Source organism: Tachypleus tridentatus, chromosome 13 (genome assembly GCF_004210375.1).
Source record: "Tachypleus tridentatus isolate NWPU-2018 chromosome 13, ASM421037v1, whole genome shotgun sequence".
NCBI lineage: Eukaryota > Metazoa > Arthropoda > Merostomata > Xiphosura > Limulidae > Tachypleus > Tachypleus tridentatus.
Window position 1 is genome coordinate 54,531,790 of NC_134837.1, and position 19,541 is coordinate 54,551,330.

Consider the following 19,541-nt stretch of genomic DNA (forward strand, 5'->3'; position numbering starts at 1 on the left):
TTTATCAACTCATTTAAAACTAGTTTCAAAGCTGTACTTTTGTACGATTGGATCACTAAACCATCGATTCATGTTGGTTACGCTCTGAACATGAAAGAAAGTTATCAAAAGATACAGATTATACATTTTTAAACGCAATTTACAATGCATAAATAAAGTAATTAAATAAAACTTGTTTTCATGATGTATAACAATATTTTGAATAAATCTATCAAAACTCAAAAACTAGAGGTAATCAGTAATTTTTGAGATGGTTTGTCAATCAATATCGTTAAATTACTCAGAAACAGTTGGAATTTCTTAGTAGCAGGGAAAATGTTTTTTTGTTTTTGTTTCCAGTGTTATCCAGTTTAGCTTTTAGGCCAACACCACAGCATTTTTGCTTTATAAAGTATTTTTTACTAGTTTAGATATATATTTTGTAGCAGGCTCTTATAACTCTATTCTATTTTTATTACCACTAGTTTGGTTTTTCGAAGTGAAAAAAGGCATTTTGAATTATTCTATTTATAGTTTTTCTTCGGTGAATTCTATCCAGCTGATTTTTCATGTAATTGGGGTAAAATATTAGCAGAATGTTAGTTAACAATATCAAATATAGGCCGTTTGGAAAGAAAGGATTACGCACAGCATGGCCAGGTGGGTTAAGGCGTTCGACTCGTAATCCGGGGGTTGCGGGTTGAAATCACCGTCGCACCAAGCATGCTTGCCCTTTCACCCGTGGGGGCGTTATAATGTTATGGTCAATCCCACTATTCGTTGGTAAAAGAATAGCCCAAGAGTTGGCGGTGGGTGGTGATGACTAGTTGCCTTTCCTCTAGTCTTACACTGCTAAATGAGTGACGGCTAGCACAGATAGCCCTTGAGTAGCTTTGCGCGAAATTCAAAAACAAACAAACAGGAAAGGGTTTATGCTTATGTTTACTTAAGATATTTATGCAATGCTACACAAGGTCTATCTTCACTAGTTGTCCCTATTTCTGAACTAACTAAGTAATGGAGCTGATAGTACTGACTAATCTTGAGTAATAATAGTTGAATAGTGCAATTTACAGTCATGTTTTTAAAATACCCACTACCCCAAATTGGCGAGCGCTATTTTGCTACAAATGAAGGTGAACTATAAACCCTTGGTTAAGCGTGGCCATGTGAAATTTATTTTAATGGCAGTTTACCTTCAATAAAATAAGCAAGAAAAACTCTTAAAGTAGCAAACAATGCATTAAAGTTTAGGTTCACTAGTACAATGTATCTCAATATTCCATGTTTCCTTTCTAACATATACACACAAAATCATGATCAGAATACTTAAGTACAACAAGTACTGTGCTTGTACTCGTGAATACTAATATCAACTATTCCTTGAACTAATAATATCAACTACCTTCTATTTACAGAGAAACCACACACTGATGTTGAGGTGAACAGCTCTCCACTAGAGTCACTGCCATAGAATCAGACAAGTATGGACAGTTTTTTCACACAATCTAAGAAGTTTGCAGCAACCAATCCACGACAGCATCAGTCAAACGACGACTTCGTGCCATTTATTGCGAGTGATACTGTACTGTTCTCTGTAGTAAACAAATTATGCTTCAGGAAGTATATCTCGAATATGGAACTGCGTTTCCATATGATTAGCAGATGTCTTCAGTGCTTCTATTCAATGCAGATGACTCAATCTGCAATGATGTCAAGAGTAACCTTGAATCAGCAGATAGCGTATGTGTTACAATTGACATATGGACTAATAGACAAACATACAGCTCCATTGGGATCATTGGACATTGCATTACCGATTAGTGCATGCATTCGCTCATGTTAGCATGCAATCTATTCACTGGTCATCACACAGGGAAAATCATATTACAACATTATACAAAAGTGATTAACTCTTTTGGCATTTTGGACAAAAATTCTGTAATTTTTGCAGACAATATCTCCGAATAAAGCAGGCATTATTTCTTCCCTGATTTTTGGAGGAAAACTCTGGTCATGATGAAAATAGTGATTCTAATGACAATGATGACGAGGAAATGGAACATATAGAAGTTGATATACTATGTCGCCCTCTGCATACATCATGTATTGCCCACTCTCTACAATTTATGGTGAAAGACAATTCCAAGGCGGTTACACAGACAAAAAAAAAAAAACTGTCTTCAAAGCCTTTACCATAGTTAATCATTCTTAGAACGTAATAGTAGCCATAAAATAACTTGAAGGTGAAAACAACTTCAAGCTGCAAAAGCAATACAATGTAATTCACAATTAATGATGGTAATATTGCTGTTGTCCATCCCAAAGCAAACAAGCAGCTTTTCGACACAGTACAACTCAAAGCTTACGACAGTGATGGGGAGCCTATGGCAAGCAGTGCCGTGTCTTGATTATTTAAACCCTAACGCCAACCCATAATCAATAAATATATCTATGATGATTATTATCATTGCCAAATGAAGCGGCGAATGATTTCTTCCAACGCGGGAGCAGTGATAAATGTTCACAGGAGACGTCTCATATTCTCTTGGCGCCAGCTTTGCGGTTGCGGAAACATGTAACATCGAAGAACACGTTTTGAATTCCTTGCAGACCCAGTGTACTCATCAGTATTTGAGTAAAACTAAAAGTAAACTGTTGGCATTAGCTTCGCTTTGCTTTATTTTTCTTTTGATGTTTATGAGTGAATACTGGATATTTAGTGATAATACCGGTAAGTATGCATTTATTTTTTGCAGTAAATATATAAATTATATTGTTAAAATCATGTTATTAGACGTGACATGCGTCTACTTTTGATCAGTTAATTAATTATAAATTTATTTTTATATCAATGACATAAATTTTCACCTGCTGTTATGTTACAGTAAGTTAAATTATCATATTTAAGTTAACTGGTGAGATATTTTTAAATTGTATCTACCCTTTTCAGCTTGTTAGAATATCAGTTCAACCAGCAAAGAAACAAAAACGTTCGAATGGAAGTAACATCGGCAGAGATTTTCAAGAATCGTGGATTGAAAGATTTGGAATGATCAAAAAGGGTGATAAGGCATTATGTATCTTATGTTCTGAAACAGTGGTGTGCAGGACTTCCTCTGTAAAGTGGCATTATGAAACTGTTCATAAATGACTTTGTGATAAGAGTGAGCAAGAACAAAAAGAACACATTTCTTTAGGAGTCAGCAACAACAATATGCAGTCAAATGTTTTGATGAAATTTGCTTCAGGTAATTCCAACTCAGCTGCTGCTAATTTTGAGATTTCAAAGATTATTGTTCAACATGGAAAACCACTTAGTGATGGGAAGTATATTGAAGAATAATGGCTAGAATGTGCTCCTTTCCTTTTTGACGGTTTTCCAGAAGAAAAAAATATTCAGCGCATTAAGGAATTGCCAGTGAGTAGAAACATAGTAAAAAATAAAATATTAAAAATGGGAAAAAAACATAGCAGAACAGCTAACAAAAGATATTGGTTCATGTAAATTCCTTTCCATTTATCTTGATGAGAGCATTGATGTTACATCAGCTAGGATAGCCATTATTACTCAAATTTGTAGGGGTGATGAGATCTGCGAAGAACTGGTTAACTGGGCAACATTACCTGAACATACAATATGGGCTGAAATATGTAAGGCAGCAGTAAACGAATTATCTATTTGACAGTTGACCTTTTAAAAATAGATTTTGTTACAACTGATGGTGCATCCGGCATGATTGGCAAACAAGCAGGTTTCTGTAAATCTGTTTGCAGAATATGTTGGACATCCACTGGTAGGTTTTCATTGTATTATATGCGAGGAGGTTTTATGTGTAAAAGCTGGCCTTAAGGAGTTTGACAAAGTGATGAAAATTGTAACCAAAGTACTAAATTTTATTTCTGGACATGCTTTGAAAAAAAGACAATTTCAGAATGTACTGAGAAAGGCGAATTCGATGTACACAGGACTACTTATGTACGATAATGTTCGTTACCTGAGTAGAGGTTCTGTCCTTAAACAATTTGTTGAGTGTTTGGATGAAATTCGTCAGTTTTTGACAAATGAAAATTTTTCTTTTCAAGAATTATCTGATGTTGTGTGGATTTGTAGATTTATGTTTGTTTTTTTACATATTTCTCCGAATATTTAAATGACTTGAACATTAAATTGATGTTATATTTCATAACATAAAAGCTTTTGAAATCAAACTGAAAATTTTTAAACGTGATGTTTACAACGACACATAATATTTCCCAAACATAAAAAAAGAAAACACATGACATATCTTGAAATTCACGAGAAAATATACGTTCGGGGCTTGCAAATGCAGTTTTTAGGTGTCATTAATTCAAATTTTGAACAATTTTCTTTAAGATTTAATAAGTTCATGCTATTTGAAGAAACTTTGTGTTTGTTTTTAAATTTTGCGCAAAGCTGCACGAGGGTTGTCTGTCCCCAATTTAGCAGTGTAAAACTAAATGGAAGGTAGCTATTCATCATCACTCACCGCCAAGTCGTGGGCTACTCTTTTTTGATCCTACTATATGCCTGAGAAACCATTTGTGCATTTATGTGAAAGGATATTTCTGCAGCTCCAAATTAAGTCCTGCTTGTTATAAAACTTGGAGTCTCATGCCTTGGTTTTCAATTGCAATTTAGAACATCCGAACAAACATTAGAATATCATCGACATAACTCAAATACTGCTTTTCTACAAACCACAATTTGAGTTCCACCAGCTGCTAGAAAGTAACTGAATATAACAAATGCCTAATAGCATTTTCACTTAAAACTTCTTGTTTTAGCTTTTCTTTTCTTTGTCTACCTCAATTTCTTAGTAGCTAGAGGCAAATTCTATTGAACTAAACCAGCAGGATCTTTCCATTGCATAAAGACATTTATTTGTGCATGTCAAAAGTGATGCATTAAAATGCAATTCTGCATTCATCCACATGAATTTCACAAAGAACTCCAGAGCATCTCCTTTTGTTTGCATAAGCACAACCTTGTAAATATTAAATAATCACTACCTTCAACATCAATTCTATCTCAATGCTAGTTATACGAAAGCTCCAAGGAAGCTTGTATGGCAGTTGCTTTAAATATAGTGTATCTCCAATGACCACATGATGCCCGGTAGGGCTCATTCTTTCCGGCTGATTGTCTTTTCTAACATTCATGTTGGCAAAAATCTATCAGTAATTTTCAAATCTCTCAATGCTGATTTGAATTGAGATTATCTGTTCTATCTTTGATCAGCAGTCTCAAGTGAGCTATTAATCTTCTTCATGCAAGTAACCACTGTTATTTCTTCTGTAATTACAAACCATACCTAAAATATATTTTGTTATCAGGGATATAACTGTGACAGCAAGCACAGTTTGTTTTTCTGCAAAAATACAGAGTGTTTCAAGCATTTTTTGTCTTCTCTTCAAAACCTGTTGTCAATTGCTTAGCAAATTCTATGAGCATTTGATATCTTGTTTAGGTACAGGGAAGAAACATTTATGTCAAAACTGAACAAACTGTCCATATATTTCTCCATCTGCATCATTGGTGTAAACATCAGGAAAGGTATGAGATATTCTTGCCAATAATCTGGCAACCACTTGGGTCAAATCAAGTCACTGAATGTTATTTGATGTTGGTGCTATCTGTTGCAGTTTTCTGTAATGTGGAATAAGCTCACTTAAGTGTTATATTTCAGGCAGTCATTGCAAGGTTATTTGACTATGGTAACTTGGTTTATCTACTTATGCTGGTAAGTTACAATGCTTACGCAGTAAAGTGTACTTTCTCATTGTGGCATATGTTTTGTTGGTATGTCTGATATCACTTGGATGTAGACTTCGTGAATAAATGAAGCCATTTCCATGGGACCGACATTGTAACCATTTTGTGCTTGCTATAGTTTCATGTTTATGCTATCCCCATTCATCAAAGTGAAGTCAATATATATTACAAGAACTATCACTGTTCTGTCTGCTTTCGTATTAACAAACAACTTGTTCTCTTGGCTTTATACCCTCACAGGTATGAATCCAGATCCATTCAGCTCTGAGAGAACTGAATTGTCCATCGAATATTTTGTCACAACCTGTCTGCATTGCTTTTTAAATTCAGTGATGAAGCTCAGATTGGAGTATGTAAGTTTACTGGATGTGTGGCGGCAGTGTTTGCCACTTATTGTTGTTTCTTGTAGACCTGCAAAACTGTAAGTTAAAACCAATATTCTTGATCACCCTGCAGCTTGGCAAAGTATGGGCACTTCTGGTTCTCTGGCACCTTCTGAGCCATTACTAGGAACTGATAACCTTGCCTACTCGTCATAGTATGAGCTGTAATATTGCTAGTGACCTAACACATCACAGATAGAACAGGCTCTTTGATCTCCTAGAGATCGAAATAATTGGGTTTTTAGTCGTCCAAAATGACCGTATTTTGTCTGTAATGACCAATGTTTACCTTGAGGTCGTCTCAGTGAATGATCTAGCGTGGACCATTGTTTTTGAAATTATACTGTTACTAATTAACATGTATGTGGGGAATATTATCATTTGTATTAAAATATTTCTAACTATGTTTTCGCCAGTATTATAGATCACGGGAAACGTGGGAAAGATGTAAATGTTTGGTTCCGATGAAAGAAATCAGTCCACGAATGCAGTTCCGTACTTGCCACCATTATCGCTGGTCGGAAAAGCTTAGTACGCTCATTTTCTTTAAAAGTGTTTAAAGTCTTCAAAACACGTCTTGAACGATAGTTTGCCAAAAAATCAAACAAACAAACAAAACTGTTCAAATATAAATCCTAAAACTTACCTTAAAATATATCAGTATTTTTTCTTTGAATGTATAAATTTATATTGTTGATCATCTCTTCAAAACTTTAAAAGATAATAGTCTGTGTCGCAAAATATAACTAACAGACAATTTCCCGTTTTCTGCTACTTTCCTTGATTTTCGTTAAGGAAGACCCTCCTTGTCTTTGAGGTCAAATAAAAATAATGAAATAAAATGCTGTCAAAGTTTGACTTTACTATTCCTCAAAAATCAAATCAAATCCGAGAACAAATGTAAGGACACACGGACTCTTGAAAAATTAATTAATTTCAAGTAAGTCAGAGAAATTTGTTTCAACAATGAATCTTTTGCTGAAGTTGTGCTCACATATCTTAGTGCTATGCTTCAGGAAAATGACGTTACTGCACAGACAGTAATTACAAATGCGACAGCCCTTACACTGATACATAAAAATTTTGATGTGGAAGATGAAGTATCTGAGTAAATGAAAGAGAATAACATTGATGAGCCAGCTCCTGTTTTGCAAATTGTAACCATGGCAGAGTGAGGTACCATAGTGAGGAATTGTCCTGATGTTGAATCTAAGCATAAAGATGGCAAAATCTAGCTTAGTGAATAAACTGCTAGAGCAAATTAACAACGAATTTCAAAATTTAATTCAAAACTCAGCTGTTAGCAATTTCATAGTATTTTACTCCCACCCACTTATAGGCAATCTATGGGTCGTGAAATTGAAACCTGACCTGAAAGTCCTTGCTCTTACAACCTTAAGATGTCATCAAGTGACTATTAATCTCACTACTAATCGATAAAAAGTAGTTTAAGCGTTGACTTTCCCTCTGATTTATCATTTCAATAGTGTAAACGATTACTGCAAATAGTATTCAAGTAGCTTTACGCAAAATTTAGCAAACAAACTGAACGAATTATTTCCATAGTTGTCCCGCGCTGGTACAGAGGTAAGTCTACGGACTTACAACGCCAAAATCAGGGGTACAATTCCCCTCGGTAGATTCAGCAGATAGCTCGATATGGCTCTGTTATAAGAAAATACACACACACATAATTTATGTAATTATGAAACTTTTCGCGAATCATCCGAAGGAAGTATGCAATCTAGTGAGGGTTTGCAAACTACAAATTCAATACCACTGCTCTAAGTTGTTATGACGTATTAAAAATAAATTGTCAGTAGAATTGAAGCTTAGAAAAATCATGTTTAGGAATTGTAGAATATATATGTGATATTTTCTTTTAACTGAGATCTAGTGTGAAATAAAGTGTGTAAAAGTTTTAAAGTATATTGGTCAAACTTACATATTGTTTAAAAGTTTTATGAACAATATTGTTACTTACTTTTCTTATTGGTATTATGATGTAATAAATCACGTTTATGAAAGTGTTATTTTTTAAAAGTTATTTTTCTTAAATTTAGTTATAAGCATGTTACAACTTTGAAAGGATATTTTGAAAGTATAATAACAGTTAGACATGCAGATTAAATAAAATATTTATGTCTTTTAAAAACGGGTAAAATAGTTTTACCTAAATCAATTTCTGAGTGAAACAAAGTGGCAGTTAATGCCATTTTGAAGTTTTGCATGACAATATTAAGATTACAAAATTTTTTGGAACAGCGCGAAACTTGCCGACATAAAAAATGTCAGCACGTGATAAAGTTGACTGATATAGTCGGTCAGGTGCCGTGAAAAGTTATTGTGAACGTATCTGTTATGTTGATTAGTGTATGATAGTAAAAGTTTGTAAAGCGAATTTAGCTAAAGAAAACACGAAAGGCTTAGAAAAAATAAGGAAATAATGTGTGTGAGACTGAAACAAATGGAAATAAGATTAAGAAACAGTCAACAGGGAAAGGAGTAGCATGGAACAAACAATAATAGGATTAGAGCCCTCAATAAAACCAAATTTTGACAGTACCCCTAATTTTATAAATATTGTTTATAAAGATGATAAAACACCCAAAAATTACAACGAGAAAGATATACTACCTGAACAAGAGCGTATAGATTTCAGTGAAGAGAACAGAGAAAGTATTAGCCCCCAAGTCAAAGATGGTAGGTACGTCTAATTATGTGATGAGGGAGGTGTAATAGGATGCAAGTTGTAATTTAATCTAACGTGAGCCTATTATCACATCAGCTAACTCTAGTGTTACGTAACTGATAATTGTGTACATGAAACATCCTATAAATTTGTGTTGCAACATGTTTTCTTTTGCTGCTTAAAGTTATATTTATATAAAGCTATTTTAAAATGATAAATGGAGCGTGCTGTATCTGATGAACTCGTCGTACTCATTTACGTGAATGATCTATTCACATATGAGTCTTTGATAACACATTATACTGTAAGGCAAGTACTTTGCAACAAGTACACATGACTGTTTAACCTAAAACTGATATCTCTTACTAGAAATAACGATTGAGGTTATGTGTGTGTATACATTTCTGTAATAGCAAAACAAATAAAATAAAATAAATTTATAAAATGCATTTCTCAGTAATGTTGAGAAAACCCACTTGTAGGGAAAATATTTATGTAAAAACGGCTCGTTTCGGTTGAGAAAATTTTTTTACGTAGAGGAGCGAACAACGTTTCGACCTTCTTCGGTGACCCTTATATCTCCATAAACGTTTAAAAAATAACATGTATATTCGCTGACGGTCACCGAAGAAGGTCGAAACGTTGTTCGCTCCTCTACGTAAAAAATTTTCTCAACCGAAACGAGCCGTTTGTACATAAATAAAATGCATTTCTGTTTACTGTACTTAAAATATGTAATAACATAAGACATTAACATATTTGACCCACTTCAAAAGTAGTGGAAGTAAGACTAGTTAAGATCGAGTTTATAATATTTGAGCATTTACCTATATCTTGCAATGGAACAAATTTGAAATTTAGTATTACAATTTTGATAACTCTGTACATTATGTAGCAGGATATTTTATATTCTCAGCAGATTATACTTATTACTATATCTTTTATTAGACAATGTGCATATCACTGTGATATCTCGATTATAAATAATTTCTTTTTCTACAGTTATTAAATTCCTTCTGAATTCCATTCAAATATTTTCAAAGGTATAAATTTACATGTAAAATCACATATAATTTGTGAACTGTATGAACTGTCATGCATTATCACACAGACTTATTTCAATTGTAGTTAACAAGCAACTTGTAAAACCATGAGTATATGTATACAAGTACATTAGTCTAAAGTAATATCTTGTAGTCTGTTATTTAGACTACTTTGAAATCAGCATGAAACTAATAGCTTGCATTTAAAATATCTGTAGACATTTTACTGTGCTTCTTAGAACAAGTAAACTTCTTTCTGTTGTGGTTCAAAGAGCCATTAAAGATATTATGATAATTGTTTTTAAAAACTAAAGACTAAAGGTGTTTCTCTGGGTTCTGTTTATAGATAGTGGCTTAAAGTAAATTTTCTTTATATTTGTAAAAAAGGTTTAAATTATTATATATAAAAAGACGTTCAAAAATGATCAGGTGACAAAAGTATTTTTGATATGTTAATTATTTCTAAAACTGTGCAGCAACTAGATTTTACAGATCCAAAATAGTTTGTGTATAGGTAACAGTACAGGAGTGGCATCTTATAAGATTTAAAGAGATGTGCAGGATTGGAAGTGATTACAGAAATGTTGAGTTAAGAAAATCACAGAAGGTAAATGTCATACAAGTACCACCCTTTTATTATGTGAAAATGAACTGGAACAGAGTTCACTTACATTTTGGTAATTTAGAAATTAATTTTTATTCAACCAATAAGAAAGTGTCACACCAGTATAATGTCTATAAAAATACAGGCAGTAATACTATTTCCATCACACTGTGGTGATACATTCATGGCTCCTTGGTCTGAAATGAGGCATGAAAAATATGTAGAATCAAAGTTTTGATTCATCAGTAATTCTCCATACAAAAGCCTGTGGTAAAAATCTGTATTTCAGTAGGAACTGTGTACAGATTGTTGAAGTAGAATACTAAATACTATTCAAAAGTGATGTTAAGTATCTTTATTTATGAGATAGATGATAGTTGAGTATGGATATTGCTAAATACGAGTGTGAATGCTACTTCCAAAAATGCTAAGATACACTTAAGCAAATAGTCTCAATGGACATGTAGCTGCTTTAAACACCACATTGAGAAGAGATAACAAAATAAGACTGAAATAGGCATCAAACCATAAAATGTAGAAAGAGAAAAGTCAGAAATCTATATTTTTTACAGATGAATATAAGATTGAGTTTTCTGGCAGCAATTGATAGTTGTTTGTATTATGGTGGAGAACAAGAAACTATTGTAGTCAGTCTACAGTGAAGGCTAGTAAGGAGTGTGTGTATAGGATAGAATATCAGCCAATGATGTTGGTGATTTTAATTAGAATTGTTGGCTGTATAAAAATTAAGATTGTAAAAAAGGTAATCAAATATCATGCCTAAATTGTGGGAAATAATAGTGTATTTAGAGCAGTATTTCTTAATTGTAAAGTAATAAACTTAATGGCAGCATAGGGTTCACGTAATGTTCTTCATAAATCAGTAAATTTGCTCGCATATGAAGTAGTAATGTACTGCACAGTTTATTCATTTTTTTTTTCTGTGATAATATTTTGCATGTTTATTAGAACTACCTCTTAGTTTCCATTACTTATTGTATTTCCATTACTTATGTTGGTAACACTAGTGTTTTCATAATTACTTCTTTTATTTTATATTTGTTGTTTTTTAAACTAATTGTTTCCTTTCCATTACCTCAGGATTCTACCACATCTAGCTGTCTGAGGCAGTACAAAGTCTTCTTTCTCCAGAATGCCATTGAATCTCTAGTTCACCCTTCTCCAGGGTGTTTGTTATCATAAAAAAACTGGAGACTGGAGGCCTGTGATTGATCTGCCAAACCTCACTTGCTTCTTGGTGCTGCTTTGTTTTATCCATGGAGTCAACTCTCATCTTCAGATGGGTTTTTTCCTCCATATTTGTGAATGACCAAGGTCAATGTCTTGAATGCCTATTTTTGTATTCCCATGTTGCAGCAGTTGAAACATTACCTTTGATTTATTCATCACACAATAGCTTATAAATTTTATACTATTTCTTTTGGGCTTGGTATGGTCCATATGGCTTTTGCCAGACTTATGCATGCATGAGGGTTACACTTCCATAATTACATTGATGATTGTTTTCTGTTGGCTTATTCCAAATTAGAGTCTGCCTGACATAAGCTTCTGCTAATTTGGATGTAGTCTGGGTCAGTTGGTTGACCAAATTGGAGGGATCCTTTCTTGGTCTTGAAGAAGTTGGACTGACACTCTTCACTATATGGGCTTTGGCTGCATATCTGGTCTTTCCACACTTCTCCAGTATAGAGTTTGTATACTGAGTCTCATGAACCTCCTCTACACCTTTGCTGTTTATAACTGTTTTTACTGTATGCTTCAAAACTTTGTTCCTTACCACAGCATCCATCCTGTGATCGAGTTTTCCTTCTTCAGTGGGGTTTGCTTTTTCAGAATAAATGGTCTGCCATTGTTCCTTTTGGCCTTCATGCCCAATGTGATAACAAACTTTTCCACATAAAACCTTCTATTGGCTGTCTTGTTTCCATAAAGATCAGGAGGAGGAAGTTGTCCTAGCTTGGTGACAACTTTTTAACTCATTGTTTTCTTTTATCTGGGACTGATGTACCGATGTGTGGTGTGTGTTATACAAAAGTCACAATAGCCCAAATTTTGCTGTTGTGTCATCATTATGACTGTGAGTGACGGCACCATTTTAGACATGTTTGTACCATGGGTTTACCCCTTATGTTGGACAGTGTTAGTGGTGATGGTGACAATGTCCACCTTTTGATATTTTTTTTTAAGTGTCATTGACCTTTTTAATTACACTTAAGTTTTTATCTGATGTTGGGCCATTGTTTTTGTTTTAACTTAATTTTGCTTTACACTTCATAATACTTTTATTGTTATTTTCTTTTTGTTTTGAGTTGTTTGATGCAGATAGTCTAGTTACTTTGTGACATAAAATGCCAAACAACAATTTCCTGCAGATTTTACTGATTTATTTTCATTTATCTATTATATTAATACTCAGTTTTTGTCTCTCCTGAAAAATAGAGGGTCTCATTGAAGGATATTGTTTCAGCAACTGTTAAATTTGTTTGGCTACTGCTGGAAATTCTTGGTGAATTTTGCAGTGGTAATAAAAATCACATGCAGTCTAAATCCATTTATTTTATAACACAAAAATACAAAAAAGTTTTAATAAGATTATTTTTTGTTTTCTTCAAAAAAATAGCATTTGTGGAAGCATCAACATTAAAAGTTTTATCTTTTAGAGGTGATTGCTACTTCATTAAAAAGTTTTCTGAGATTGAAAATACCCACTTTCTGTTGAAGTTGGTTTAATTTGTTTTTATTTCATTTTTTGAGTTTCTGCAAGTTATGTTAGCTTTCCAGTCAACTTGTAAATTCCAGTCTTATTGTTTAAAAATATTATCTATAGTTAAGGCTTTAGTTCTGAAATAAATCCATTGGCAAAGTTAAATCTTAATATTTTAGAAATGAAATGTAAAGAATATAAACAGTTTTTGGGCAATTCCACCATTTGTTTGTCTAGATCTAGTTTGTGATCCAATTTGTCCACATCCAACACCTTTTGAAACACTTCTTCCCTGCCCTTTACAATGAATTTTGTTAGTTTCTAACATCTGAATTAAAATCATTATATCTAGTAAACTGTATCTAGCTAAAATTTGATGCTCTCTTTTATCATCAGTACCTCAACTTAATCCATTCATTTCTGTTTCTTTGCCATGATATTCCTCTTCAAATTTTTATTAATTATTTATATCTTTTAATGTAAAGACATAGAAGAAAAGTTATGGCTGTGACTTGTACTGGGCTTCATCATTTTGAAAAAAAAAAGCACTTTCTTCAATTCTATCATCTGCTCCCATAATTACAAATTTCCAATTCACACACATTTTCCATTGTGTAAAAATAGTGTTTTTGTTCAAAGACTGTTTTATTATTTGTTATTTTATGTTGGTATTTGTTTTTAAAATCATTAAACCCTTGTAAAAAATATTGCAAACATTAGTAACATTTTATGAATTCTCAAAGCCAATAAAGTTTTACAAAAACTTTTCACTGATCTGGGATCTAGAGATAGGAAATGTAGTGAAATTTCCAGGGAACTTCTGGGATATATTCTTTAGATATGAGCATACTTTAGTAGACATTTTATATAACAACATATGAAAAGCTTATTAGTTTTATTAAAAGGTCTAATGCTAGGTTGTGGAATAACTTTGCAAGTTTGTTTATTAATAGTGTTAAGTTTGGTAAAGTTTAACCCTTTGCAAACAAGTTAGTGTTAATTCATTTCTTTCTCTTTACCTTTATAACAGCTTAACTGATGTTACTTCTAAAACAATTGGACTTTACAGATTTTGGTGTCTGCAATTTAGAATTATCTTTTATTATTTTATAAATCATTTATTTAAAGAAGTATTTTATTGTTGCAATAATTATACTAATTTGATGACAAATGTTGTATTGGTCTCCTGTAATATGTACTGCATGGTGAGTGCCCTATCTCAACATATTTAAATTATCTGTTTGTTTACCTAGAAAATAGATGTACAAAAATTACCATATATTATTATTTTAATTTTATCTGTAACTAATGGTATCTTTAAAGCCATGGATATTCAAACATGTTTGAAACATAGGGCATTGGCTAGCTCAAAAAACTTATCGATATAATATTCTTTTTAACATAGATGAAACATATACCAGGTTTAATCATACTAGAAACTAAAGAAACATCCTAGAAGTTTGAATTGTGAAATACCACTATGATATGGCTTTATATATACATTTATTTATTTTTATTTTTTTGTCTTTGTTGTTGCATGCTTTCCCAAACTGTTTGTATAGTACAAGAGCAGCTTGTGGATTTTTTTATTCAGTGCATCATTTACTTTGTGAAAAGGTTTTTTAGTGTAGGTTACTCCATTTTTTTTTCCTGTTTTCATTGTCATTTTGTTCAGTGCTTAGACATACTGAAAAATAAGAAAGTATCTAAGTAAATTGCATGAGTAAATACATTGAATTTTTCCTGGGTGTTATATATTAATATTAAACTTTTTAATACATTTTCTCTTCATAAGTTCATTGATGTACTTTATTGTGTTGATTAAGTTTGTAGGAAAAAATATTAGAAATTATAAGTAAAATATTTTACAAAAGATTTAATCTTTCAAAATTTCTTAGTGTGAGGTTATTTGTACAACCTCTGTTTTTAAATATTAATGATGATTGATTGCCCATGAATTCTCTGTTTATTTAATGGTTTAGCTATAGCTAATTTCATTTTTCAGTTAAGAAGTATTCAGCATGCGGGAATCAAAAACAGTTGTATGTTGCAGATGGAACTTTGTGTTGTGTACCGCATAAGGTAAGAGGCATTGCCACAGCTAAGTGTAGTGATTAAGTAATGCATAAACAGGTTTTGAAGATAAATTGTTAACATTTGTGGTGACGTTTTAATTTTGTATTGAAATTGTTTGTAATTTGCAAGATAAAGTTTTATGGCAACTTGTTAAAGTATACAAAGTTGACAAACTTCTTTAATTTGTAATCAGTCAAAGTAGTAAACTTATCTTATGTGTAATATTGATACGGAACCATTTCACAAGAAATCTCCACAAACAGTGGAATGATGAATTAAGGTATTTTCTAGAACAGAAGAGTTATTTTAAAATGTAGTTGTTGCTTTTAGTCTTTTCTTATGAAAAGTAAAATTTGCAGCCTATCCATTTGAGAACTGACTGTTTTAGTTGTAAGACTTTGGTAATTATTAGACCTATGTTATTTAACAGTCAACAAAATGTAAAGGATAATTTAAGAAATGCAGCATTGGTTTTGGTTTGCAATTATCAATAATTATATTACCTATTTATGAAGACTACAAAGTGGCTTTTTTTCTTTTGGAATAAAATTTTTTTTAACCAGTATTTTAACTGGAAACTTTAGTTGCTAAATATCACTGCAGCTTTATATGTACGAGACCAGCCTATGGATTTTTTATTCAGTGTATTACTTTGTGTGAAAGCTTTTCAATGTGGGTTACTTCATTTTTCCTATTTTTGTTGCCATTTTTTACAGTATGTGGGTGTATTATTTTTTGATATTTAAAGCAGCAATGTATCAGCTAGCTTAGTTGTATGACTCTTGTTTACAGCAATTACTTTTTATTTCATGACCTTCAGATGAAAAGAGTACATTGATAATTCTTTGTAAGAAATTATGGATAATGTTTGAGGTATAGGATATCTTGAAGAAGCATAAATGTGATAGTGTGGCCAAATCTAATTTGTTAATTTACCTTGTGTTTGCAAACCTAATGACCTTGTGTTTGCAGAGGATTTTAGAAGTTATGAAACAACATAAATTGTTTTGATGAAAAACTTATATGATAATGCTACACACATAATTTTTTTTTAAAGTAAGTATAAAGATTAATGAGTGTTTCATCATGTGTGTCTAAGTGCACATGCCATAAACACTAAAGAATGTGGTTGAACATAGTAATATGTATTTGATATCAGATACCAACTCTTCATTTTACCCTACATTGGTGATTTAGCAGTAATTCAGATTGTCTGAGAGTAAAATGCTATGCACAGTATAGAAGGTTACTGAAAACTTTAAGTATTTGAATTAGAGCCTTTATGGTACAGATTCTTTGGAACATCTGATTTTTTCTGTACAACAGATTTGTATATTTTTCTAAAAACGTTTCAGATTTCATGTAGATGTTTGTGGTAAATTTGGAAGTAAAATCAACATTCCTTTTATAATATGGGATCAGTCCATTAGACTGACCCTTTGCACATTTGTTTAATGGATGAATTTTCTTTAACAATGTAGTTATAAATGATTTAGTTCCTGCACTTTATTTCCTATAAATACACTTGAGAAAATAAAGAATCATAAATATGATATACAATTTCAAAATGACACCTGCATTATTTGTAAAGTTATTAATAACAATTGGCAAGGACAGTGACCAAAAGTTGGTATCACAGTTAACATTCAAGTAGTATTCCATTGGAACACACAGAAGAAATAGAATTTTTGTTATGCCAAGTCTGTAGAAATGAGATCAACAGAAACAAAATGACAGACTCACATTTTGTCTATAGATGGTACTATTGTGTGCAACAAATATGTTTGCTCATGCAAACAAAAAGGTATTTTAGCATAGTTGACCACTCTAAGAGAATGCTGTGTACATTATAATCTTATTTGAACATTTTAATGTTTTCTTTAAAGCATTATTTCTGAAGAAAAATTTGAGAAAATAACAGAATATCCTCATAATTTACTACAAAGCCAAATTTAAAGTTTTCAATGCTCAAACTAGTTTTTAACAGTATTCATAGCATATAAAAATATCTAAGCAGTACAAGCTAAAGAGGTGTTGAAATATGGGTATCAAATGTTAAGAAACCAATGTGAGCGTATTTGAGCAATTCAGTAGAGTACTGTGAATATAATAGTAATTATAGAGAAAGTTTCACACTCTTGCAAATGGTATGGCACATAAAAGTGAAATTGCATAGAAGTACTAAGATTACCATGGGTATGCAAATTAGACAGTTGTCACATGTTGCTTCTAGGGTTGGAACTATATCCTGATAACTGATCTATGCCATCAACTGTTGAACATGTACTCTTCCATGATCCAGAATGAAATGCTTCTGTGTAACAATGGATTTTGCAGTAAACACCTATCTCATGTGGTACATTGTTCACTTCCCAGATTGTAGCATCTTTGAGGTCATAATTGTGTGAGAGTTCCTGTGGTGCTTTTGCAACTTCAGATACTCCAATCAAATCAGACTGGGTTTTGTCTGGTGAACAAGATGGCCATTCACAATAAAAACTGTGAAAAGATTCTGTCCTCGAAATGTATATGCATGAGCACTTTATCTGGTTACCATATTGTTGGGGAGACACCATCCTGCATGAAATTTGTAGTGATTAATGATCTCTTAAGTCATTTCTCACAGTAAAAAAAAACAACACAAACTCTTAATCTTAGTCATCTTTTGCAAATGGATGGATTGTCTGAATGTTAACTGGTCATTCCATGAGAAATTATAATCAGAGTTAAAAAGCTACAAATTTGAACCCCTCTTTAATCAACATTGGTTCATGTGGTTTTCATATAGTCTATGGGGCTCTTCATTCTGTTTTCAATACCTCTGATTAGGATTTAGGATCAATATTTAAATAATTTCAAAGATTCTCTAGTCATATGGGAAGACTTTGGGAAAATAATTGGGTTACTAAGGTTTGCACTGAAATTTTGTTCTACATGTTTGGTAGAGAATGCACCTTTTGTATGAATGGATATTGAAATTATTCTGAATTTCCAAACACATCAAAACAACCAAAGTCAAATCAAATCTTATATAGTATCAAAAAATGAATCATTTGATACTGTAAATTCTGCATCAAATGATTCTTTCCACAGCAGTTATAATCTTACTTTTGATATCTGAAGAAATTTCTCTCCATTTCTGATGAAATATCAGATTGATCACCCTGTACTACCATTTGTTAGTTGTGATCTTGAGTCTATAATCAGAAATCTTCTGAGACGTGTTGTAAAATGTGATGTGTTATCCAAAGCAGAGACTGCATTTTACATTTTAATTATTGGTTTGGTGAAATTCACCCAGCTTTTTACCATAAAGGTGTCCATGAAAGTAATTATACTATGATTTTTGATAATATATGCATATGTTTATAAAAGTTTGCAGGTTATTACTAAATATTACAAAGCTTTTTTAAAAAAAGGTTTTAAATTAAATAGTGAGATATTTTAATAAAGATTTTCTTGTAAAATTCTTCAGAATATTGACTAGGCAATGTGCAAAGTAATTTTCATTTTAAGATTAAATACAATTTTATGCATGAGAAAATGTTCACATTTCATGTGTGAAATATTTATAACTTCTAGATAATTACCAAATATTTTTAAGAAAAAGATTTCTATTTTATCTGTTATCTCCACTATCAAATTGAAGTCTCTGTACATGTTTGATAGATATGACCAATCTTGTAACCACCATAAAAATTGAAGTAAATATAAATTAAACTTTTTCTTTCCATAATGACTTCAGATTATAACTTGCAAACACAAATATTTAATTTAAGTAGTTTAAATGTCATAACATTATATTTATTATTTTTATCACACTGACTTTTCAGCAATTGCTGGCTAAATTAGGAGTTGCAATGACATGGTGCATGAGCACTGATGTTATCATATCCATGCGACCTGTTGAATGCATTTTAGTGGACTAGTATTTTGTGAAATAGAATCACATTTCAGTTATAATACATTATTACCATTTAGAAATACGATTTTAAACTTATTTTTCTTAAAACATAAAACCATAAACAAAGAAATAAAGCAAACAATTCTCTTTTACTTAGGATCTTGTCGTAGGTTGCTAAGCCTTCTAAAATTTTGTACATGGAGGATATGAAACAAACTAATTTTTTAGGTCTTTTTTGTACATTTGAATAACCAAAAAGTAATAAATCACTATATCGATACCATTAAAATTCATTTTAATTTATCTAGTGTAGTAACGAAGATGTATATGGGTTAAAA

General features: G+C 31.9%; 1 protein-coding gene across 3 annotated transcripts in view; it reads left to right on the forward strand.

The window, feature by feature from the left end:
* Nucleotides 1-8,442: 8,442 nt before the first annotated feature.
* The window catches only part of LOC143240221 (uncharacterized), an 88,558-nt gene continuing 77,459 nt past the window's right edge, over nt 8,443-19,541 (forward strand). For all 3 annotated transcript variants that reach the window (XM_076482339.1, XM_076482341.1, XM_076482340.1), the window contains exons 1-2: nt 8,443-8,862; nt 15,229-15,305. In XM_076482339.1, the coding sequence (XP_076338454.1) occupies nt 8,670-8,862; nt 15,229-15,305 (270 nt within the window). In that variant the 5' untranslated portion in view covers nt 8,443-8,669. The remainder of the gene's footprint in view (nt 8,863-15,228; nt 15,306-19,541) is intronic.